This window comes from Callithrix jacchus, chromosome 3 (genome assembly GCF_049354715.1).
Source record: "Callithrix jacchus isolate 240 chromosome 3, calJac240_pri, whole genome shotgun sequence".
Taxonomy (NCBI): domain Eukaryota; kingdom Metazoa; phylum Chordata; class Mammalia; order Primates; family Cebidae; genus Callithrix; species Callithrix jacchus.
In genome coordinates this window covers 186,556,365-186,581,928 of record NC_133504.1, presented here as the reverse complement: position 1 = coordinate 186,581,928, position 25,564 = coordinate 186,556,365, and the positions used below count along the sequence as shown (strand labels likewise).

Below are 25,564 nucleotides of genomic sequence, written 5' to 3'. Positions count from 1 at the left end.
AACACTATGTGGTAGGCATTATTAATATCCCCCCTTTACAGATGAGGAAACAAAGCCACAGTAAGTTTCAGTTACCTACCCAAAGTCAAACAGTGAAAGGGAGTGCCGGGGCTGGGATTCAGACTTCAGCTGCCTGGATGCAGAACCCACGCACTTAACTGTCATGCTACACTGCCTCTCAGTCATGATGATAATAGCCCCGGTTGCAGCCTGCCTGGCGCAGGGGTGAACAAATGCACGATGCCGCTGGTTGCATTTCACTCTCATGACCACTTGCCAGGTGGGGGTGTCACTCTCCCAACTCTGCAGAAGTGGAGATGGGCTCTGAGAGGTGGGCTCCCTTTCCCAAGGCCCCTCTGAGCCCAGTGTCCTTCTGATGGCCTGTCCAGCTCTGTTGGGGCAGCCGTATTTCTTGGTTCTTCCTTTAGGTCCTGTGGAGAGACAGGCCCAATTGCAGGAGAGATTGGAGGTTGTTTTGTGATGAACATGCTGTCAGTAGCTGTGTGGCATTCCTCATGTGTGCCCTTCAGGGGGGACGGTAGAGATATGAGACCCTGGCAGGCCTCCTGTCCCTTCCTAACAGACCTCCTTGGCATTTATAGAACTTGTTCCCTGTTAAAATCCTCTTGACCCAAGACCTGAGCCCCAGACCTTTGGCCTGCTTCCCTCTTCAGGATGGGTCCTGCCACCCCAGCCTCATGTCAGGACCCCCCACCCTCAAAGCTCACACTCCATCACCTTGGAGCCTCTACATCCCCAGCTGCCCTCTTAGAACTCCTCTCCTTTTAGACAGAGCCCATGCTCCCTCCGAGGCCTGCTGGTCCCGCATCCCCTCCAGCCTGGCTCTTGCCCTCTCTGCCTCCCTCTCCCTCATGCTCAGCCACCTGGCCTCTCACACCTCTGAGCCTTGCACTCCTTCTTCAGCCTCTTCTCTGCCTCTGACACACACACACACACCAAACACTTTCCTAATCCCTGACTCTGCCTAGATAACTCCTACTCACCATGGGCCTCAGAGGGCCCTTCCCTGACTCTACACCATCTCAGGGCCTCAGTATAAATCTCTGACATGAGCACGTGTGTCTCTTGGGCCATCGATTGATCATGGAGGTAAATATGCTTCCCTGCCAGACTGGGAGCCCCTGCAGTCAGGGCAGGGTCTGGTCTGCTCCTTCTCAGCACCGTGGGAGTACAGCTGCCTGGGCGCACATCCCAGCTCTGTCCAACCTTGGACTCCCCCTCCTAGTTCTTGCAAACCAAGGCATGCCATTCGCCACAGACCCTCCTAGTCTTCCCGGGGGGGTGACAAGCACTGCACCTTTTGCATCCTGCTTAGTTGTATGCTTTTTTTTCCAGAGGGAGAGAAAGACTCTGATTCTGAATTCTAATTTAACTAACTTTAACTTAACGGTAGCCATGTGCTGGGTCTTTTGACATATGTCATCTGGTGAAATCCTCATGACAGTCCTGCAGAGCAGAAGTTATCAACTCATTCTACAGATGAAAAAGCAGAGCATGGCAAGGCTGAGTTTCCAAGAGGTCTCACAGATGTTAGGCAGTGGGGCTGAACTTTCAAGCTTTGTGATACAGAAGTCAGCACTTTCTTCCTTTTTCATAGCTTGGTTGATTAAGCACTTAAGAATCACATGAACTGGGCTGTGGTAGAGCTGTAAAGATAAGCTCATGACACAGAGAGCAGGGCTCAGTGGCTGGTGTAGTGAGTGGTGACACAGGACAGCATCTTTCCCCTGGTTCTAGCAAGCTGGGTTCTTCTCACTGAGACGAATTGCATCATGGGTGAGGTGTTCTGAGCAGAGAAGGGAAGGAAGCTGTTGCAGGCTAAATTGTCTCTCCCATCCTCATTCATATGTTGAAACCCTGACTCCCAGATCCTCAGAATGGCTGTATTTGGAGACAAGGTCTTAAAGGGGTGACTAAAACAAGGCTGGTAAGGTGGGTCCTGATCCAATGTGACTGGTGTTCTTATAAGAAGAGGTGATTAGAACAGACAGAGAGATGTTAAGACGCAGGAACCAGCATGTGAGGACACCAGAAGGCAGCCACCTTCAAGCCAAGGAGAGGGGCCTCAGAGGGAGCCAGCCCTGAGGACACCTTGTTCTTGGACTTCGGGACTCCATAGCTGTGAGAAACACATATTGTTCAAGCCACTCGGTCTATGGCATTTTGCTGTGGCAGCCAGGAATCCTCCTGTAGGGTCTGACGTGCCTCAGCCTGAGTGCTTACAGCTCATGTTTGTAGTCAGGTCATCTCTGGAGAAGATTTGCTGAAAAGTCAGTTTTTCAAGACTCCCTCCATGTGCGGGAGGCCTTCTAAGGCACCTCCGCATCCAGCATCCCTGTGAGCCCAAGTGGGAGGCCTTTGGTGTCTCTTGGCCGGGCTGCCTCCCTCCCTGACTCCGGTGGCTGCTTGGTTGCCATAGCAACAGCTTTCTCCATCCTGAGAGCAGGCTCCTGCAGAGACAGCTGGATGAGCCTCACTGTGCTCTGTTAAAACCGTGGAGCCCCAGGCTGCAACCCTCTCTCTCATGGATCCCTGCTCTGCACTCGGCATGCCCCTTGCTGAGGACACAAGCCAGTCCAGCCAGCCTGGCATCAGGGCTCTTAGGGTGCTGACCCCATGGGGAGAGCTGCAGATGGTGTGGAAATGTGTTTATTCCAGAACAGTGGGAGGAATGCTGACTGGAAGTCAGGGAGCCAGGATTTCAGTCCTTACCCTCCCAGGGCTCTGTGTGTGGTGGCCCTGGGAAAATCACTGCCCGCCCTGGGCCTCCCTCTCCTTCTGGGTGCAGTTGGCACATGGGCAGTTCCTTCCTGCAGGGGTGGACCGTTTGCCTGGCCTGTGCTGGGGCACAGCTCTCTGGATTATTACTGTGTCTCAAAGTTCAATGACTTGCTGTGGTTTTCAGATTAGCTTATTGTGGGGTCTCCACTGGGGCCTGTCATGATGTGAATATTTGCACACTACTTTGGCGTTTGTGGAGTGCTTTGAACACCTGCTTCTCACGTGAGCTCCTTGCCAGAACAAACCAGTGATGCTTCTTCATTTCCTGTGCCTGGCTGTGTTTCTGGTCAGCAGAGATTTGCCCCGTAGAGGAGTGAGCAGCCCTTGGTTCCTTTGCTCACTTTGCAGGAGAGGGCAGCCGGGATGCAGACCAGGGCAGCCACCTCCTCTAGCCTCATATGAGGCTGGTGTGACCGTGGCCAACACGGTGAAACCCCGTTTCTACTAAAAATGCAAAAATTAACCAGGCATGGTGGTGGGCACCTGTAATCCCAGCTACTCAGGAGGCTGAGGCGGGAGAATCGCTTGAACCTGGGAGGCGGAGGTTGCAGTGAGCTGAGATCACACCACTGTACTCCATCCTGGCTCATCTGGAACTCTTGACCTCATGATCCACCTGCCTCCGCCTCCCAAAGTGCTGGGATTACAGGCAAGACCACCACGCCCAGCTCTTATTATTATTTTTTTTTTTTGAGATGGAGTCTTGCTGTAGTTACCCAGGATGGAGTGCAATGGCAGGATCTCGGCTCACTGTAGCCTCTGACTCCCAAGTTCAAGCAATTCTCCTACCTCGGCTTCCCAAGTGGCTGGGATTAAAGGTGCACACCACCATGCCTAGCTAATTTTTTTGTATTTTAGTAGAGGCAGGATTTCACCATGTTGGCCAGGCTGGTCCCAAACTCCTGACCCTACATGATCTGCCTGCCTCGGCCTCTCAGCCTCCCAAAGTGCTAGGAGTACAGACATGAACCACTATGCCCTGCCTTTTTTTTTCAGACAGGGTCTTTCTCTGTCATCCAGGCTGGAGTGCAGTGGCGTGATCTCGGGTCACTACAACCTCCACCTCCCAGGTTCAAGCAATTCTCTTGCATCAGCCTCTTGAGTATCTGAGATTACAGGTACCCACCACCATGCCCAGCTAATTTTATTGCATGTAATAAGCAATGATTAATGCTTGCAAAAAGAGAAAGCAAAAAATCTGTAATTAAGCAAGGTAAAAGACATGTTTATTTTAGGGGACAGAGGAGATTTTTAGGAGGCTACTTTGTTAAGGAGCATTCAGGCAGCGATCTGAAGGGCATGAATGGGAGGTCCCTGCAGTGGGAATGTTTCCATCACACCCTGGGCTGACTGGGCGCCTCCTCCATGCGTACAGCCTGCAGCTTCCTCTAAGGGGCAATGGGGCCCGGCTGTGGGGGGCTGTGGGCAGAGGAACCCAGGCTGGATTCGCAGTCATGCACCCTGGCTCAGGTATCAGCTCTGCTACTCACTGACCGTGGAACCCTCGGAGCCTGTCTCTGGACCTACAGAAAGCTAAGCAGAGCACCTGCTGCCTTCTGCACCCTGTTAGTGTGTGTTGGGGTAGGGGTAGGGGCAAATGATGGTGAATTTCTAAATTGGAAGGACTGCTCCCAGGGAAAGGTTCAGAGTTTTCTCCCCATCTAATATTCATCCACAGATAGTCATGCAGCGAACATATCTCAGGCACCAGCTCTGAGCAGGTCGTGTGTAGGGCACAGGGTGTGGGGGCACAGAGGTGGATCTGGTGGGGGAACCTGCACTGGAGCTCACTACAGGGAGGGAGGGGTGGGCACATACACAGCACGGTGGTCCTGAGGATGAGCAGATGGGGAGGGCCTCCCCTTGGTGTTCAGGCAGAGACACCATGACTCAGAATGTTACAGCAACTTCAAACTGCTGGATATGGCTGGCGGGTGGGGAGGGAGAAGTGGCTAAGGTGAGATGGAGGAAGAGCAGGCAGGGGCTGCACACCAGGCAAGTCTGACCTCCTCAGTGGGGTGGGGAGGCCATCACGCAGGGTGGTGGGGAGTCCCGCAGCTATCTGAGGAAGTTCACTCTAGCTGAGCTTGGGCATGGACCCCCATGGGGACAGAGATGCTGATGGCCTAAGCTGAGCTGCAGAGTGGATGAGCCCCGGGACCCGCAGACTGGCTGGACAAGGGAAGGGCTTAGAATGATCAAGAAGCTCTCCTGAGGCCTGGCTCAGCACTTCAGGGCTGGGGAAGGGAAAACGAGGAATTCTAGAAAGAGTGGTATGGGGGGCTGGTGGTGTGGGGGGCTGTCGGTGTGGGGGGCTGTCGGTGTGTGGGGCTGTCGGTGTGGGGGCTGTTGGTGTGGGGGGCTGTTGGTATGGGGGGCTGTGCAGGCATCCTGGGCATTGGCATTGTGTCTGCTCTTACTTCCTAATTCTCAGGAAGCACCTTGGGTGGATTAGTGTCCTGTGGCTGCTGTAACAAATTGCCATAAACTTAATGGTTTCAAACAACAGATACATTCTCGCCATCATGGATGCCGCAAGTTCTAAATCCAGGTGTTGGCGGGCCCCTGCTCTCTCTGAAGGATCTAGGGAGGACCCTTCCTCTTCTCCTCCACCTGCAGGGCTCCAGATGTTCCTGCAGCCTATTGCTCCAGTCTCCGCCTCGTCTCCACCTGGCCTTCTCCTCTGCTGTCTCCTCTCCAGTCTCTTAGGAGGTCACGTGTCCTTGCATTTAGGGCCCACCTGGGTAATCCAGGGTAATCTCATCTCAAGATCTTTAATTACATCTGCAAATACCCTTTTCCCAAATGAGAACACACCCCACAGTCTCCGGGGGTTAGGTCATTATGGACACATACTACCCTAACATATTTGTGGGGGCCACTCTTCAACCCACCACAGTGGAGGAAAGTAACCTATGCTCAGTTGAGGCGTATGGGTTTGAAGAACAGTTTTTCCTTCTCTCCTTTTCGTCCTCTCTGTGTAACTTACTCCTCTCTGGGATTCCTACCTGTGTCTGACAAACTTTTCTTGCAGGGAAAATGCCTCTTAGCTGCTACAGTGTGATTGCAAGTTAGACAAAGCCCAGCAGACAGCTGGAGTGGAATTAGATGGGAAAACAGAAGATGAATAATTCAAGCAGCTTTGCCAGGGGAAGGGCGACTCTTAAATGAGCCCAATTATGCTGGTTCCCAAGGGAGGCCAGTCCTGAAACAACCTTGTGAAGCAGTTTTTCAAGTGGGATTTAGGCAGCTCTCATGAAACAGGGGTGGGGCCACCTGGGGTTAGTCCTGGAAAGGAAAGGACCCAGACCCTCATTTTGCAGATGGGAAAACCAAGGCTTGCAGAATGGAAACAAAGTTCCAGTGACAGCCAAGACCAGATGCCCAGCTGGGGTCCCTGGCTTCTGACCTGGTGCTGGTCCTGCCAAAGTGAAAGCCACCGAATGTGGTCACTGGGCCACATGCTTCAAAGTCCACACACGGAGGCCACAGTGTGAGGCAGAAAGGAGTGTTCACAGTTGCTGAGTTTGGGGCATAATTCTCGTGAGCTGGAGGCTTCTCCACAGCTACCTCCTTGTCAGGAGTCCATATTCAGGCCCCTGTGTTATGATAGATGGAGGGAGCGCCAACAGGGACCGCCCCACTAGGTAATTAATTCCTTTTGCAAAGGGCTGGGCTGCAGGCCCAGGTCAGTCCTATGGCCACCTGAGCCAAAGTCTTGGAAAGGCAGTCCCAGGGTCTGGGTGACAATAGACCCAGCTGGGTGCCCACACCCCAGAGGGTGCCATGCTGCCCAGAGGTTCTGGGCACGGCTCTGGGCCCTGGGATTCAGAGGCTCAGGACTGCTTGCCTCCTCAGGGAGCTCCTGCTGTGGGGTCCCTGCCGCATTGGCTGTGACAGTGATTTTGCTCGTCTGCCTGGGGCTGTGCCTCACATGATAGTGGCACAGCACCCACTCTATCCAAAGACAGAAACAGCAGGAGAGATTCCCCCGTGGTCCTGGGCTGTTGGTGGGACCCAGGTTTGGGGGACTTTGTCTCCCTAACACCAGGCCCTCGATCCCTTTACCTTTGAGGACTCTCCTCCCTAGCCTACATGTGGGGAGCTTGATTGAGTGTCTGTGCCCATCAGCCGGCCCTGGGTTGCTGTGGTTCGGGTGTGTTTGCCACAGGGCTACAGACGTAATGGAACCTGTGTACTTTTATTTATTTATTTATTTTTGAGATGGAGTCTCTCTCTCTCTGTCACCCAGGCTGGAGTGCAGTGGCACGATCTCGGCTCACTGCAACCTCTGCCTCCTAGGTCAAGCAGTTCTCCGGCCTCAGCCTGCAGGGCTCCACCTGCAGGGCTCCAGATGTTCCTGCAGTGGTCTATAATCCAAAGTAGCTGGGATTACAAACGCGTGCCACCACGCCCACCTAATTTTTGTGTGTTTTTAGTAGAGATGGGGTTTTTTCATGTTGGTCAGGCTGGTCTTGAACTCCTGAGCTCAGGTTACTCGCTTGCCTTGGCCTCCCAAAGTGCTTAGATTACAGGTATGAGCCACGGCACCCGGCCTCCTGCATACTTTGAAAAGTTCTAAAGCCTCCCCAGGTGGGAAGGAAAGTGCATTTGGGGGGACAAGGAAACTGTCGGGAGGGCCAGGTTATGCAGTGGCAGCAAACAGCCTGAAGGTCCCCAAGGCTTCAAACACCCAGGCATGTTTCCCCCTCACACTGGGAATGTGCCCATCACAGGCTGGCTTGGGTGAGGTCTCTGCAGAGGGAACAGTGTCACAGCACACCACATCCTGGCTCTTAAAACTTCAGCCTGGAAGTGACATACCTCACTTTTGTCTGTTCATTGGCAGAAGCAGCAAGCCGCCGGCCACTCTAAGTTCTGAAAGGCTGAGAGAGAGGTCTCCCCTGGGAGAGAACCTGGAATGTTCAGGGAACCCCGTGCGTCAGCGTTTGGTTTCATCCCACCGAGTGCTCCTCCACCCACTGTGCCCATGAGTTATAACCCCAGAAAATACAGCAGGAATGAGTGTCCTGATGACACAAGCAGAATTCACATGGGACCTGCGTTCCCCGGCTCTTCTGTTGCCACCAAGCCTCCCGCGGCTTCTGTGTGGCTCGAGGTCTCAGAGAGAATGCAGTCCTCGTCTGCCCTGCCTCTCAGGGAAGAGCATTGTCCATGCGCCATCAAAGTCATGTGATGACACTTTATCTGTGGCTGCACTTTTTCTCTGGATCCCATTTTAGGGAAGTTCAGGACTTGAGAGCCACCGTGAGCGGGCAGCCTGTCCTGGAAAGCTGTGGACACATTGGGCCTGTGAAGGCTGGGCTGCCGGGCAGACGCTGGTGAAGTCAGCATGGCAGGGGGAGGGCTCTCTGCTCGCCTGGCCTTCTGTATCATTTTTCATTATTTAATCTCTGCTTCTTTTCATACCGGAAAACTGTAGTTTCCTGGGAAACCAGCCAGGCGGTGATGACTTAGCTCATTTTTCCCTCTCTTTCTATTTTTACGTGATTCTCAGTTTCTGGTTAAGGATGTGCTTCCGGGAAGCGAGATTTGAGCGCGAGCACAGAGGCCCCTGTAGGTGCTTCCTGACACACAGATCAGCCATTGTTTCTTGGCATTTTATAAACACTTGTGTTTAGAGAGGTCAGAAAATACTGCTTTCTTATTGAGAGAGGCAGCAGCTTGGGGAGGAGGAAGAGGGAGGGCAGATGAATTTCAGTTTCAATCAGTATTTTCCAGATAGAAAATAATAATAATGGCAACTGACACTCGTTGGGCTTTGCAACACGTCAGGCAGTATGTGAAGGGCTCTGATGATCTTCACAGCACAATGATGAGGTCATACTGCTGACTCATTTCACAGATGAGGAAGCTGAGGTACGGAGAGTGGGAAACTCATTCAGGGTCACACAGCCAGGAGGTTAGAGAGCTGGTATTCAAACCCCAGACCTTCCTACTCCAAGGCTCACATGCGCCTGGAGAGTCAGAGGACACAGACTGTGCAAAGCCCCATGTGGGGTGGAGGAGACTGGAGCCTGAGGCCGTGGCTCTAAGAGGGGAGAGGGCCTTTCTGGCAGGGTGATTGGAGTCTCTGAAGCTGGAAAGCCCAATAGAGGCTCGGGTGGGCCAGCCCTTGCATGCTCCAAGGGCTTCTGATCTGCTGCTGGGCAGCAGGCAAGGGACAGAAAAAGAGAAGGTGCTGAGGCCGGGGAGTCGCGAGGCTGAATCCAGGTTTATCACTCACAACTGGGTAACCCTGACAACTTGCTCACCTTCTCTGTGCCCCAGTGTAACAGACAGGGTACCACCTTTGCAAGCAGCAAAGTTCCTGACTCCAAACAAAAAATGGACATTTATTGGCTCCCATATTTAACAGTCTGGGGGAATGGCTTCAGGTGCAGCTTGATCCAGGATTGCAATGGCATCACCAGATTTTTCTCTGTGCTCTTTCCACTGTCTGCCCCACCCTCAAGCTCCAGGGTTTCTCCTTGTCCTGGCAGCAGATAGAAACCCCTTCTTTCTACACCACCCACCCCAGCAGGGGTGACCAAGTTGCACACCAGCGTTTTCGGTATTCCAAGGGGCTGGAGGGCACAGATCAGAGCTGAGGTGGGGCTGACCCAGAAACTCACTGGAATCTTTGCCCAAAGGAGAATCTCCATACTGTGGACAGAAGGGGAGTGGTGCTGGGGGCAGGTAGGGGAGCCCCCAGATGCCCACAGACTCGGTTCCAGACACAATTTAAAGAGGGATCAGGAAGACTTGAAATGGTTCACCAAGAGCATCCACTGCCCAGCATGCAGTAGGCACACAATACATGCTGCTTTCCTTCTGCTTGGCAGCCACCAGGGGGAGGTGGGCGGAGAAGACGGGCTCCACAGGTCAGAGCCGTGTTCGGCTGGAGCTGATGCACCCTCACTGGGGTGGGGAGCAGGTGGGGGTGGCAGGTCAGGAGGGAAGCGGTGGGTGCAGCTTCATGGGGACAGTGACAGGCGCTTAGAAGGGGTGGCCGGCAGGCAGTTCACCGTGTGGATCTGCAGCTTAAGGGGACACTCAACTGGGGTGTGTCTGAGGGTCTCAGGAACAGAGAGGCAGTTCAGACGTGAGGGTTGATGGCTTTGCCTGGGAGAGGTGTGGGTAGCCTCGGGGAAGGCAGAGCATCGAGGGCACCTTCACTGCCCCTTCCTTGACCGCACCGCCCAGACATCGTGGACATCAAGCCGGCCAACATGGAAGACCTCACGGAGGTGATCACAGCATCTGAGTTCCACCCGCACCACTGCAACCTCTTCGTCTACAGCAGCAGCAAGGGCTCCCTACGGCTCTGCGACATGCGGGCCGCTGCCCTGTGTGACAAGCATTCCAAGCGTAAGTGCCAAGGCCTGGGGGTGGGCAGTGGGGGGTGGGGGGCTGTGCAGCAGGCAGACAGGCATGCAGGCGGGGATGTCCTGTCCTGGTGCAGCAGCATGGGGTGAGCATGTCCTGGACTGGCCAAAGTGGGTGGGCCCAGTGCCTCTTCAGCACTGACTGCTCCCCAGAGTCCCTGCACAGCCAGGAACAGCCCTGCTTCTAGGGTTCAGGCCTCTAGGACGAGGGTCAGGGCATCCGGAAGGTAAGGAGGCACCAAACGTAGATGTCACCTCCTCTAGGAAGCCTTCCGGGACCCCCACATTGGATCACGGCCATCCTCTGTGGCCCCAGGGCCTCCAAAGTTTCCCTCTCTTCTGCAACAGGCCACACTGGGCGAACTTGCTGGGGGCTGCCCCCTCTCCTCTGGCTCCTTGGGAGCAGGGTCTGTAACACGTCTCCTCATCCTAGAACCCGCCACAGGGCCTGCTGGGGATCCCACAGGGGTGTCCGCGGAGGTGTGGGGCTGAACAAGTTCAGGCCATGCTCTGTGACACAGCAGTCCCCAGCGCAGCAGATTACATTAACACTCACGGTGAGCCTGGCCCCACTAAGGGCTTTCCCTTCGATCTCATCAAATCTTCACGTAAGCCCCAGGAAGCACTGTTGCAAAGAGGAAACAGAAGCTCCAGGGATTGGCCCAAGGTCACCCAAGTTCAACAGTGGCGGGGCTGGGCTGCCTGGCGCTGGGTTGTGGCCTCAGGCTGCACACTGCCACCACCATCCCAGAAGCCCCTGAAGGTGCAGGATCAGACCACAGCATCCTCTTTCCCCAACAACCCTGCTGGGCTGGCAGGGGGCCAGGCAGGCAGGGAGTGTCCCCCAGGCAGATCGCAGGGACTTTGCTTATCTGGTTCCCCTCACTGTCCCCAGTGCCTACAATAGTGTCTGGAAATGACAACTTGTTGGATAAATCCTGGAGGAGGCTTATGGAAGACTGGGTGCAGGAGGCAGAGGGCTGGTTGGGAGTGGCAGGGTCACACTCTTTCCTTAGGGAGCCCAGTTTTGCTGGGCAGTCAGAGACAGGGTGCACACCAGCCCCAGGACTCAGGCTCAGGGACCCCCAAAACCTCCAGCTTCCGCCTCCTTCCTTGGCCAAATCCTGTCCCCCACATCCACCCCTCATCTCCTCTGGGTTTGTCCACGCTCCGTGTGTCACACTCCACCATCCAGGCATTCAGTAGGCTCCTATTCTCAGCATGCGTGAGCAGCAGAGGCTCACCCTTAGGAGCTAGTGTCTGCCGGAGAGACAGGCAGTGAACACACACCTAGGTGATGCATGTCGGGATGTGGTGAGTGAAGGCAGCAACACCCACAAAGTCAGGTGCAGGGACAGAGGGGTCAGGGAGGGCCTCCCTGAAGAGACCACAGTGGAACAGACACCCTGAGGGAGTGAGCTATGCAGATCGCTGGGGAAGAATGTTCTAGAAGGAGGGCACTGCAGTGGCTGTGACTCCAGACTGCCCGTAAGTCAAGGGAAGGACTGGGTTTTGTTCTGGGTGAGCTGAGGAGAAGCTGTGGGTTGTGAGGAGATTGGGGCTTGAGGAGGAGGAGAAGCGACAGAGGATCCCCAGGGGAGCAGACTTCGGACGTCCCTGCAGGGTCTGCAGGAAGAAGTGATGACCTCGGAGCGGGGGAGGGGGTCAGGGGGTGGGGCAGGGCTCACCTGGCTGCCCCCTGTGGATGTTGCTTAGAGGTGGAGCTTTGCCACATGGGGCATGACTCTGGGGTTTGGTTTGAGCTAGGGGTGAAGGTGGGGCCGTGGCCTGAGACAAGAGGGCTTGCTGCAGCCTTGCAGGCAGGTTTTAGACCCACGAGCCTGACGCCCGTGTTGGGCTTCAAGGAAAGGGGTAGAGTAGGCAGCCAGACGTCCAGGCAGCACTGCCCCTTAGATTTAGGTTTGGAGTTAGTGGCGCATGGACAGATGGGACGGATGGGAGACCAGAGGCCAGCAGAGATGCCCGGGTGCAGGGAGCCCAGGGCTGTGTCTGTTTCCTTTGCATCGCAACAGAGGACCACATACTTGGTGGCTTAACACAGGACACATGTATTGTCTCAGTCAGCGCCCCATGCCTGACTCACTGGCCAGAATGCAAGTGCGGGGGGCTGGTGCCTTCTCAAGGCTCTGCCTCTTCCAGCTTCTGGCACGTGGCCCCTCCCTCCGTTCTCCAAGCCCACAGCAGCCAAGCCTCTCAGACTCTGACCCTCCTGTCTGTCTTTCTCATGTAAAGACCTTTGTCCCCTGCCACCTAGATGATCCAGGATGCCTTCCCATCTCAAGGCCAGCTGAACTGCAGCCTTAATTTCATCTTCGACTAATTTGCCTTTGCTATTTAGTAAAAGTCACAGGTGCCAGGGATCAGAAGGCAGCTGTTGCTGGGGCCCGTGCCACTGCCCACAACAGGGCACTGCCCCCACCACCTATGCCACACGTGCCCCCAGTGGTGCCTATGTGCAGCTCTGGGTCAGAATGCCATGGGAGAATATTGGGGAAGAGAGGGGATTCTTCCTGCTCCTGGTCCACCCCTGACCCCGTGTGAGTCCCATGGGAAGGAGGATGGGGCTTCATGGCACCCCCTTGTTGATAGGGGTGGAAATCCACAGGCATCCTCAACATCCTAATCTTAAATGCTAAGATTATTCAACTCTTCTCAGATGAGCTAGGCAGCTTTTTTTTTTTCTTTTTCTGCAACAGTTGGTGTAATATATCTGCTCCCTGAAGTATTAGGAAAACTTGTGTGCAAATCTTTTCGGTGTCCTTTTGAGGGAGAGAAGAAAAATTGTAAGCAAGCAGTTTAAAATGCTGAGGAAATGATGTCGACAGTGATGTCATCTGTGTGATAGAATATGTTTGGTCTTGTCAACGATTGTTGTAGATTTTTTAACGCCATGGGGAAATGATTATGTTGAAAGATTTAGGGGGTGACAAAATAAGGCCGTGACCACCAAGAAAATGGAAACAGAGAAAACTCTGGAAAGAAATACACTGAGTTGTCCGTGAGTGCTGAGCTATAAAAAAGTGATGGGATATTTTCTTTTTATTTTTCTGTGTATTTTTATTTTAATGATAGATTTGAACTTTGAATCAGAAAACACATGTGTGTGCAGGAAGGGTGGAATTTAGTGGGTACAGACACGGGCATGGGACAGTTTTGTGCACCCCTCAATGTTTGTGTGACGCTCTTCAGTGGGCTGGAGGGGGCGGCAGGCACCCCTTTGCTCCCGAAGCCTGTGCTCTCCGGTTCCCCAGGGCAGAAGCAGCTGTCACATACACCTTTCACATTTCGTGAGTCCAAGCACGGATGCATCCACTCCAGCCACGTAATTTCATATGCCTGGTGGTGTATGAGGCTCGTGTGACTCAGCCCACGACCTCAAGAGTGAGAGAAATATGACTATTTTTGATGACTCAGTTCCATGTCATTCTCGCCCCCAGCTCCCAGGGCTGCATTAACTTAGGAGCCTCGGCAGATTCTGTCCCTCTCCAGATGGCACTGAGGTTCCAGGAAGGCTCTGGCGGGCCGAGGTGCAGAGAGAGGGACGTGGTGTCTTCCGGGCCGCTGAGGACTTTTGAAGGTACCTGGGCGACCTTGGGCCAAGTCCTTGCTGAGAAGTCCCCAAGGGCCTGTTGGCTGTGCCCAGCGACTCACCTGGGAGGTTGGCAGCATGCTGATGTCTGGGGCTTTTGCCCCTGCAGTGATCCCAGGTTTGTAGGCAGGGTGAGGCCGCCTGGGATTTACTCAGGTTTTCTGTAAGGGTTTGCACACACATTCATAGGTGAAGTTGGTCTTGAATTTTCTTTTCCTGTGCTCTGTTTGCCCAATTTTAAGATTATTCAACTCTCCTAAAATGAGCTGGGCAGCCTTTTCTTTCTTTTTCTGGAACAGTTGATGTAATCTATTTGGCATCCCTTTGAGGGAGAGAAGAAATTTTTTTTTTTTTTGGCAAAGTCTGGCTCCATCGCCCTGACATGGTCTTGGCTCACTACAGCCTCCACCTCCCGGGTTCAAGGGATTCTCTTGCCTCAGCCTCTGGGGTAGCTGGGATTACAGGTGTGTGCCACTACGCCTGGCTATTTTTTTTGTGTTTTTAGTAAAGACAGGGTTTCACTATGTTGGCCAGGCTACTCTGGAACTCCTGGCCTCCAGTGATCTGCCCGCCTTGACCTCCCAAAGCGCTGGGATTACCGGCATGAACCACCACCCCCAGCTAAGAGAAGAAAAACTTTTAAACAACCAGCTTAATTTCTTTTTTGATTATAGATGTATGCAAGTTTTGTTTAAAATCTTTCTAGACTATTTTTCATTCTCAAACTCAATATCCTTTATAGAAACTGTCTTCATGTCAGCAAAAAGGTCGTGCAGCAGTTTTTTGTTTGTTTTTTGAGACAGAGTCTTGTTCTGTCGCCAGGCTGGAGTGCAGTGGTGTGATCTCCACTCGCTGCAACCTCTGACTCTCTGGTTCAAGTGATTCTCTTGCCTTAGCCTCCCAAGTAGCTGGGATTACAGGCACGCACCACCACGCCCAGCTAATTTTTTTTATTTTTAGTAGAGACAGGGTTTCACCATGTTGGCCAGGATGGTCTTGAACTCCTGACCTCATGATCTGCCCGCCGTGGCCTCCCAAAGTGCTAGAATTACAGGCATGAGCCACCGTGCCCAGCCTGTGGAGCAGTTTTTCACATGCTTTTACAGCTTCCATTTATCCTCATTGAATCTGCTACATGTCGGGGTGAGTGGCTGAAGTGTCTGTCCCTCTGCGTGCCTTGTCCAGGCCGTGTTTGCTCTGTGGCTCTCATGGGAAATCAACCACACAGCTGATTTCCAATTAGCAGGTGGTGGCTGTTTTTAATCTGAACAGAAATGGCTGTTCCTTGAGCTAATTTTTAAAAAGAGATTTGGGGATTAGGATTAGTTCTTCACCTCCCATCCACGTATGCAGTTACCGCTTAAAACTCAGGGAGCGGATGGTAGCGACACCCCAGAGATGCACCCACAGCATCGTTTTCCTAACAGAATCAGACCGTGAATGAAGAGTGTCCTGGATGCAGGAAGGTGCTCGTTTCTGCCATTGGACAGATGAGGAGACCGGGGGTCTGAGAAGCTCTGTGACTTCCCTGGACCCATCCCTCCATCAAGGCAGAGCTGGGGGAATGCAGGCCACTCTGTTCCCTCCGAAGCTTGCCACCTTTCTCTGAAGCACTAGAAATCCGGGTCCTGTGTCTGCTTGGCAGGGTGACAGGGTAACCATGGAAACAACCACATATGAGTCCTCAAAATAGACAGTTACTTCTGCGTATGACAGCACAGAGCCTGCCGAAAGAAAGGGCCACGCCTGGAACACCAGAGTTCTTAGAATAGGGGGTGACGGTGGCCGAGACCCTTCATGGGACCCCATCGATGTCCTGGGCCCGGTTTTGGGTGAAATAATAACCTCAGCCCGTGCAGGCGCTGACGGTGTTGGGCCCTGCACCCCGTGGCAGGTGGAGTTGCTGGATTTGCTTGCACACTTAGTGCACTCACATGCGGGTCTAGGTTTTCATCTCATTAAACCCTCAGCACCCGTGATGGGGTGTTATAGTATTCATCCTACAGACCAGGAAATGGAATGCGCTTGGCCCTGGAACGATGTGGGGGTTAGGGGTGCAGACAGCTCCTGAACGCAGTTGAGAATCCACACTTGGCTTTTGACTCCCCCACAACCTCGCTACTAAAAGCCTGCTGCTGTCGGCGGGAGCGTTACCATAACGTCGACAGCCCGTGGACGTTTAAAAAGCCTGGTGTCTACGTGTATTTTATGCATTTGTGACACACCTCACTTTTTCTTTCTTGTTTTATATCCAAGGCTAAAGGGTTCATCTGAGCTTTTTCAAATTGTGGCAAATCTCCAAAATGTTTTCAGTATATTTACTGGGAAAATCGCACATCAGGGGACCCACAGGTTCAAACCTGTGTTGTGTGAGGGTCAAGGGTCAGCTGTATACTCCCTTCCCATCGGCTGGAACAATTGCCACGAGCTCAGTAGCTCAGAACAACACAAAAGACAGTTGCATATGTTCTGCAACTCGGGGGGCTGAAATGAAGGCGCCAGCGGGCCTGCGTTCTCTGGACGCTGCAGGGTGGGGCCGTTTCCTTCTTTTCCAGCTACCAGAGGCTTCTAGAGGCTGCCTGCGCTCCTCAGCTCATCATCCCAACCTCTGCTTCCATCATCCCGTCTCTTTCTTCCTTCTCCCTCCTCCACACACCCTTGTGATGACATTGGGCCCATCCAGATTATCCAGGTCACCTCCCTACCTCAAGGTCCTTCACTTAATGACACCTGCAAAGCCCCTTTTGCCATGTGAGGTAACAGATGCACAGGTTCTAGGGAGAGGATGTAGACAGACGCTTATAGGGGTCATTGTGGTCTACTACATTGAAGCACAGAGAGGTTAAGACATTTGCCCAAGGTCACACAGCTAAGTACAAAGACAGAGCCTGAGATAGGATCATGCTTTCAGCCTGCACTCTTTCTCCCTTACTCATCACAGAAGCCTTGAGAACTAAAACTCTTACTGGAATTGTGGGTGAGCTGGGTTTTTTTTTTGTTTTTTGTTTTTGAGATGGAGTCTCACTCTGTCGCTCAGGCTGGAGTGCAATGGTGTGATGTTGGCTCACTGTAACCTCTGCCTCCCAGGTTCAAGCAGTTCTCCTGCCTCAGCCTCCTGAGTAGCTGGGACTACAGGTGCGTGCCACCAAGGCCGGCTTTTTGTATTTTTAGTAGAGAAGGGGTTTTGCCACGTTGGCCAGGCTGGTCTCAAACTCCTGACCTCGGGTGATCTGTCCACTTCGCCTGCCCAAAGTGCTGGGATTAACCAGGTGTGAGCCACCGCGCCCCACCTGACTGGGTTCATTTAGAGAGGCTGTGTGGGGTCACCGCCCAGGGCTCACTCTAGTAATGGACCTGCTGCAGGAAGTCCAGCCCTGGCAGCTATCTGGGGGCAGAGCCAGGGCAAAGCTCCCCAACACTGGGAACAGCCATGCAGAGGCCCTGTGGCTAGATATGGAGGCTGCATGGCAGGAACAAAGCCGGGAGAGAGAGGAGGTGAGATCAGAGAGGTGTGTGGCTAAAGGAGGCTGAACAGGCCAGGACAAGAGCTTCGGGTTTACTCGGCTGGGGACGGGAACCACAGGGGCATCTGAGCCGGCCTGGCCACATTTTCACGGGATCCCCCTGGCTGCTCAGTGGAGAATAAGCTGAGGGGTGAGGCAGGAGTAGGGGTGGCTGGGGGTGAGCGTGTTCGCGCAGGTGAGAGACGCTGGTGTGCAGAGCCTGTGGCCCGTGCAGGTGCTGACGGTGTTGGGCCCGCACCCCATGGCAGGTGGAGTTGCTGGACTTGCTGCTGAATTGGATGGACAGGAAGGGAGCATCTGGGATAGCTTCAGGCTCTGTGCAGAGACCAGGCTTCTGCCATGGGGAGCTCCGTGGCAGAACCACAGAAGTGGACTGATAAAGAAATAGGTGCATTGGAGTGGGACAGTCTCCACGAAGGGCGCCAGGAGCCTTTGATGCATTGCTCCTCTGGGGTCAGGAGAGGTGCCCCTGGATGAGAAAGAGCCTGGGAATGGGGGCGGGATGCCCCTCCCCACAGTAGCGGCCAAGAGGAATGTGGCTGACGTCAGGATCCGTCCGTGTGGCTGGAACAGGCATAGGGGCGGGCTCTTGAGTGCAAAGATGGGTGAAGGGGAGAGTATGCTGGGCCTGGGAGCCACAGCCGGGCTTGAGTTTTATTTTGTTTGATGGGTCTCAATCACACGGTGCTGAGCAGGGAGTGACAACTGCCATCTCTTCATCAGCACTTACTGTGTACACTCATGGCCTTGTAGGAGCTTCCTGGACTCTCCCCACTGTGCTTAGCCTCAGGGGTAGGGAAGGAGGCCACACAGGAGGCCCCTCCCCTAATAGTGGCATCACCTGGAACCCAGGAGCAAGCCAGTGTCCAGGGGTGACCCGGGACCTGTAACCCTCATCTTCCTCCCTCTGCTGCTTGGACCCTCCCAGCTCCTCCTGGAGCGCAGCTCGAGGTGAGGCCAGCTGGCGCAGGCCACTCCATCCTCTTGGATGGCCGTGTATCTCATCAGATCACAGGAGGAAGCCAGGCCAGAGCAGCCCAGGGCAGTCACCACCCAGGACCTCATGGGCCCCTCTCTCCCACCTCCACCCACTTGCAGGCCCCTCCCACCTCCTCAGTTTCTCCCAAGGCCTCACTGAGCTGCACTTGTCCCTGAGGACCTGGCTCAAGCCCATGCATTTCTACCATCTGAACCTAAGCAGCCTCCACCCCAGCCCCAGAGGAGTGTCATCCACACACTGACAATGACGAGAGTGGGGTGCAGGTGCCATGGGCATGTGGGGGCCACCTGCAGGCTGGTTGAGGCTTCTCTGCCAGGCCTGGAAACTGCAGTGGAACCGTATCAGGTTGAAAGAAGAAAGATGTGAGTGACGGGCTAGAGCAGAGATGGCAGGCAACAGTACAAGCTTCTCTGCTCAGAGAGCAGGGCGGGGCCACGAGGCAGGTTCCGGGCTAGGCAGGGTGCCAAGATGACCAGTGACTACTGACCAAGCAGAATCCCCGGACTGAGGGAACTCATAGCCCCAGGAGGGGACCCTGCCCTCCTTCCGGTGCCACTGAAGGTACCCAGTGGCTTGGGGGAAGCAAAGGGTGAGCACTGGGTTTCTTTAGATAGCATCTGAACAATATGCACGGAAAGCAGGGTGGGAGACTGCGGTTCTGAAGGGTATGTAGGCGTTGGTAAGAAAGACCAGCTAAAAATGGGATCTTGGGTAGAGAAAAGTGATGTGAAAAGTAGCCCCAGGAATCCCTGCAGGGTTTTACTGAGCAGTTACTGCAAGCTCTGGGCCAGTGCCTCCAGGCATGACCTCTGAAGATCCCGCTGCACTCATTCTCCAGATGAGGGAAGTGGGCTCAGAGAAGTCTGGGGGCTTGCCTGAGGTCACACAGCACAATCCACTCTGCTCCCTGCCTGGCACAGGGCGGGGCAGGGGCTTGGGGAGGCTGGAGAGATGCCTAGGACTCAACATTGAGGTGATGCTCACCCCTGAGCTTCTGAGCAGATGAGTGCCCTAGGGCCCAGTGGGAAGGGGGTAGGGGTGTGCTTGCATGTGGGAGGCAGCAGCGGCAGGCTGATTGGGACCCATTGAGAAGGAGCTGGTCAGCTACAGGTGGGAGCTTAAACCTCGATCCTGGGGAGGCACTGGGGAGCCAAGGAAGGCTTTAGCGGAAGCAGGTGTCACCGGTCATGTGTGAGGCTGGAAAGGGAGGCGGGCACCGGCTCTCAGGCTTCACTTTCTGAGTCCTTTGATTCACAGGTTCCTCAGTGCCACCCCACGCCTTAGTTGGGCTCCCCAGGTCCCCTTCACCCTGGCCTGAGTCCGGGGTGGGAGTGGGGAGGGCTTGTACCCACAACACCATGCAACACCCAGGGAGGAGGAGGATGTGGTTGTCAGGGAACCGGGTGGAGCCACGAGAGCCCTAATTATGCAAGATCATTACAAAGAAACAGGTTGGAGATTTCGGCTGACTGAGAGCTCTCCAGCTTTTAAATAATTAGGGTGTGGGGGGTGGGTGGACATGGGACTGGACCCATCACAAGTGACGGGGGCTCTGGGACATGTTTCTTTAAACTTGTGGCAGCAATAATTACTGTGAAATGTCCTCAGCGATTCAGTCAATTAGAGGGGAGTCCCCCTTATCTCTTGTTAAGGCTCTAAAGAGGTGCAGCGCTGCGAGTGTGCATGTGCATGTGTGAGTGTGTGTGCGCGCGCATGTGCGTGTATGTGCATGTGCGTGTGCGTGTGTGTGCGCGCGCATGTGTGCATGTGTGTGCGTGTGTGCATGTGCGTGTGTGCATGTGCGTGTGTGTGTGTTCACACTCGGGGGCAGGGGTTGATATGGAATAGTAGATTCCACTATCTTTTGGGAAAAAACAATCGATTGTACCAAAAATCATGTAGACATATCTAACAAGAAAAAGGGGAACGTTTAGGAATGATTTTTCAGGCTTACGAATATCCCTTCCCATCATCTTTAGCATTTCTGGTCCTTGTGCCCTTAAAACCCTCAGAAACGCCCGGCAGTGGGGTCACCAGGGCTGCGCCTTTGCTGTTGTTTCCATGATGGATTCCATTGTCCTCTCAGCCTTTGATCTTTGCGGTTTTCCTCCTGGAGGCTGGTAGGAGACTCGGCCATTCGCTCTGCCCTGGGACAGCCAGTGCCAATGTGCCCTGTGATTCGCTCTGCCCTGGGACACCCAGTGCGATGTGCCCACAACCACCCTCCTTGCCCCTGCAAAGCATGCTGGGAACCTAGACCAGCCTTCGAGGTTTGGGGGAGTTCGGCCTAAGAGACACCTGAGCAGGCAAGGGGATACTGAGGCCACTTGGGAAGTCAGCCTACGAGAGGCCACCCTGGCTTAGGTTTTCTACTCACCTCTGCTCCACCTGCTGAGCAGCAGAAAGCCTAGTGCCTAGTTCAGGCCAGACAGAGTTCCTGCGCTCACCTGGGCAGGTGCTGGGGCCATCACATCCCGCTGAGATTCTGTTCCTTGTTTCCATCCACTTAGCCACCTGGGTCCCTCTTCTCTCAAGCCCTTTCCCTGCTTCTCCCAAACATGAGGTCTCTACCCAATGCCAACAGAAAGACAGCACATCACCACTTTAAGGAATCAAGTGTTGAAAGTGATTTTCTTTTTTCTTTCTTTTTTTTTTTTTTTGAGACAGAGTCTTGCTCTGTCGCCAGGCGCCAGGCTGTAGTGCAGTGGTGTGAGCTCGGCTCACTGCAACCTCCGCCTCCCGGGTTCAAGCAATGCTCCTGCCTCAGCCTCCCAAGTAGCTGGGACTACAGGCACGTGCCACCATGCCCAGCTAATTTTTGTATTTTTTTTTTTTTAGTAGAGACGGGGTTTCACCATGTTGGCCAGGATGGTCTTGATCTCTTGACCTCATGATCCGCCCACCTCGGCCTCCCAAAGGGCTGGGATTACAGGCTTGAGCCACTGCGCCCGGTGATTTTCTTTACCGTAGGCTTCAGAGAGAAAGGGATTGTGGTCAATCCTTCTTTGGCTTAACAAAGCAAAACTACAAATACATATATACACAGAAATGAAGATGGCAATGTAACTATCATTATGGGGGCACACAGCGTTATCGTGTGAGATGACCAGTTAGTACGCAGAGGTTTTAGAAGCCCAAGGCGACTTCCAAGGAGATTTTACCATCCCCACCCACCCTTCCTCCTCTGAAGACAGGGAGGGGTTGGAGGGATGGCAGAAGGGAGGGAAGGAGGGACAAGGGAAGGAGGGAGGAAGGGAGGGAGGGAGGGAGAGCAGGAGGGAGGGACAGAGAGCAGGAGGGAGAGGAGGGGAAGTAGGTAGGGCTGCCGCACTCATCCTGCACCGGGCCCACTCCCTGCAGGATATTTGCTGCCTGCAGCCCTACCTGTACTCAAGGTGCTGCAGCCCCCTCTTCCCGCCCCTTCCTAAAAAGTGCCCTTTGTATTTTTAGTAGAGACGGGGTTTCACCATGTTGACCAGGATGGTCTCTACTAAAAATACAAAAAATTGGCTGGGCATGGTGGTGTGTGCCTGTAATCCCAGCTACTCAGGAGGCCGAGGCAGGAGAATTGTCTGAACCCGGGAGGCGGAGGTTGCGGTGAGCCGAGATTGCGCCATTGCACTCCAGCCAGGGTAACAAGGGCGAAACTCCGTCTCAAAAAAAAGAAAGAAGTGCCCTTGGCTCCTGTTGTAGGGAGGAGCAAGGCCAAGGCTCAGGGAGGTGAAGGCATTCATGGCCACACAACAGGGGACTCAGGGATTCAGACCGGGAGCCTGTTCCCACCCAGCTCCCTCTGCGAGCAGCCTCACTCTCCCTTCTCATGCTGCTGGTTCTTTCTGGTCCTCCCTTCAGCGTGCGCTTGTGGAAAGAGGAAAGCTTGGGCCACTGAGAAGGGCATCCCTGTGAATGATGGAGGGAGACTGAGCTCAGGAGGCAGGCCTGGGGACTGGGGGGCACACGGAGGGGTGGATCGGGCTCCTGGAGAGGGAGGCGCCTACTGTCAGTTTTGAGTTTTGTTAACTAAACACCTGCCAGGCTGACAGCATTCTAATTCCAAACTGTGACACAACCTACTAGTGGATAAACGAAGCTCCCTTCCGCCTTCCTGGTCTTGACACCAGGACTGGAAGGAGTGCCCGCCTGCCCGCTGGATACCGAGCGCAGTGCTGCCACTTCGAGGGCAGAGATGCGCGGCTAAGGCCGGAGAGGCTAAGGATGGAGCCATCGAGCTCCTGAGCTTCAGGGGTCTGCTTCAGAGACAGGTGTTTGGAGGCTTTGCTCTCAAGAGAGGTGGTGGGGGGGCCTTCCTCCTGTCTGCTCTGATGTGGGGGAATGCCAGAGGCATGAACATAAATGTGGGAGCCTTTTCCTGCCCTGTAAGCAGCTTCCCTCCCCTCCCCGTACACAGTGGGCTGGGATCAGGTGGTGACACCTTGGCTCTGCAGCCTTGGCCGGCCTGGTGCTGGAACTTCCTTCCTTTCTTCATGGGGAGGGGATTCCAGCCTCCGGCGTGCCCTTCCCTACATCCTTGACTCAGGCTTCATCCTCCCTGTCCCTGAACCCTCAGTGGCTCCCATTTCCCTAATGGTGACTTCCTCACCCCTCACTGTGGCCCATGAGATCCTGCCTGGGTGTCCCCTTGCGTCCCTCTTCCCCCTACTCACTCCTTTCTCTGCTTGTACTACCCTTGACTCATCCCTGCCTCAGGGCCTTTGCACACACCATCCCTTCCGCCCAGCGCAGCCCTCTCCAGGCATTGCCACCAACCTCTCCCTCACGTCACTCAGACCGTGATCAAACGGCACCTCCCGTGGAGGCCCCGTCCACCTAAACTGCCAGCTCCCAGCACCTGTCTCCCCTCTGGCTCCTCCTCCCTGGCACTTGCTGCTCGCTGGCAGTGCAGGGCGCCACTTAGTTTATTGTTTGTCTCTGCAAGGAGAGTGTTGGCTGCACGGGAACAGTGGCTTTATGCTGGTCACTGCATCATCCCGGGGCCTGGAACAGGGCCTGGCACGAAAAGGTGCTCAGTTTGGATTGGTTGATTGAGTGAATGAATGAATGAATGAATGAGTCCATCCAGTGGGCCCACAGAGGGGAGCTGGACAGGAGTTTTATTTCTGGAGAGGCAGTGGCCAGGTACAGCGTCCCCCTTGGAGAGGAGAGAGAGTGGGGTGCTGCGGTTTCCCATGAGGGGATAAGGGACTGGGAGGCAGGACATGAGACCTTGTGGCTGAGAGGGGCCAGCAGGGAGGGGCCTCTTGGGAGCCTCAGGGTGCCGTCAGCTCTGCTTCCCTGTTTCAGGAGTAGAGACCAGAGCAGGCCAGCAGGCAAGGCTGCCACTCGGCTGGTTTCCATGGGGACAACTGGACAGTTGTCATATGTTTAGGTCCTTCCAGATTGGCTTGTGAATGGCTGTCAACCCTACCCTGTCCTCTTCCCATGGTTCCCTGGGCCTCTCTGTGGCCCAGGTCCTAAGGAGTTGGCCTGGCCCAACTGGGGTCCTAGTCCCCACCCTGCACCAGCCCCAAGGCCACTGCCACTGGTGGGACAGACACAGCAGTCATGAGCTTAGAGACCTCATCCCACTTTGGGAACCTCTGCAGCTCAGGAAGGCCAGGTTATGGGGGAAGTGGGGAGGGGACACTGCCTTGGGAGTCCTCATTGCCTACTCTGTCCCAGTCTACAATTGTCCAGGGCAGGCAGCAAACTGTTGCCTTTAGGGACCAGATAAGTAACTTGCCATGCAGAGTAGCTGGGCCAGGGAAATAGGAGCCAGTCAGTGGGTGGCACACGGGAGGCCGCAGCTCCTCTGTGGCAGTCAGATTTAACTTTGTTACAACCCCCATGGCAGCAAAACCAAACCCGACCGTGAGCAGGGTTCACCATGCCTGCCCAGGACACCATGGACAGAGATAACTACCAGCTGAAGGTTCCAGGCCCAGTTAGTGCCAGAGCCACAAGCAATGCCCAGACTGGTGGAGGACATTGTCCAGCACATTCGAGAATGTCAGGACACCTTTGCAAGCTGGCATTCAGCATCACCAGTAGGGGGCAGTGGAAGGCAGCACATCAAGTACAGACCTGGCTTCAAATCCTGACTCCACCACTTTCTTCCAGCGCTGACCCCCCAGGAATGGTGTTGGAAATAGATGTTGGAAACGGATGCTTGGTGCCACCAAAAAAATTAGCGCTGAGACAAATGATCTTTCAGCAATGCAATTTTTACTTCCTGGACTGCAGGAAGGGGACCCTCACTAGCCATCGTGCCACGAGAGTATAACAAACAAAGGAAAACACACAAATTTATCCCTTATGTATTCGGGATCGTACTGCTGTGTCTGATCTCTGTTGCCTGGAGCCTCACCTCACAATCTAAACTAAAACCCAATTGGCTAACAGCATAAAGCGTTTCTAAACAGGTAAAAGCAATGGTGGGTTGGGACATGCCCATGAGCACGTCCAGCACAGATAACTTGGTTAAAGTACAAGGACATAGAATGTACTACATTCCTGTAAGCATGGCGTGTCTCACAGCTACATAGGATAGGGCCTCACAAAGTTATTAGCACACTTATTCTTTAACAAGAAAGGAAACTTTAAAAAGGAACTTTTCTACTTCCCACAAATGGGTTTTAGCCACCTGCTCCTCCATTTTCTTGGCTATGAATGGGGATATGGCTATTTCCACACAGCACAGACTCTTACCAGTCTCGTTCCTGGTAAGTGCTTAGTTCTAGGTTTGAGGAATGAATGAATGAACAAACAGTATGAGCCCAGGTGCCAAACAGAGTGATCTGTCGTGCCAACCCCGTGGGCGGGAGCAGCCCAGTGACAGCCGTTGCTTCTCTGTCTCCGCAGTCTTTGAAGAGCCCGAGGACCCCAGTAACCGCTCCTTCTTCTCCGAAATCATCTCCTCCGTGTCTGACGTGAAGTTCAGCCACAGCGGCCGCTACATGCTCACCCGGGATTACCTTACGGTCAAGGTCTGGGACCTGAACATGGAGGCGAGACCCATCGAGACCTACCAGGTGGGCACCACAGCAGGGGACCCCCACCCTGGGTCTTCCTTCCCTATGCTGAGATTGCCATGGAGGGGCCCTTCCCAGCAAGGAAGGCTTTCATAGGCCCAATTTGTAGGTGAAGACAGAGAGGCTCGAGAAATTCAGCAGCTCATTCCCACACGCAGCTTGGTAGAGAGCAGGGGTGCTCAGACCTGCCTCAGAAGGAGCTTCGGATGTCC

The 25,564-nt window shown here is 54.2% G+C and overlaps 1 protein-coding gene across 19 annotated transcripts in view; it reads left to right on the top strand.

The window, feature by feature from the left end:
- The window catches only part of PPP2R2C (protein phosphatase 2 regulatory subunit Bgamma), a 249,909-nt gene that overhangs the window by 212,237 nt on the left and 12,108 nt on the right, over positions 1-25,564 (top strand). For all 19 annotated transcript variants that reach the window (XM_078367554.1, XM_078367549.1, XM_078367558.1 and 16 more), the window contains 2 exons: positions 10,009-10,173; positions 25,183-25,352. In XM_078367554.1, coding sequence (XP_078223680.1) covers positions 10,009-10,173; positions 25,183-25,352 — 335 coding nt within the window. The remainder of the gene's footprint in view (positions 1-10,008; positions 10,174-25,182; positions 25,353-25,564) is intronic.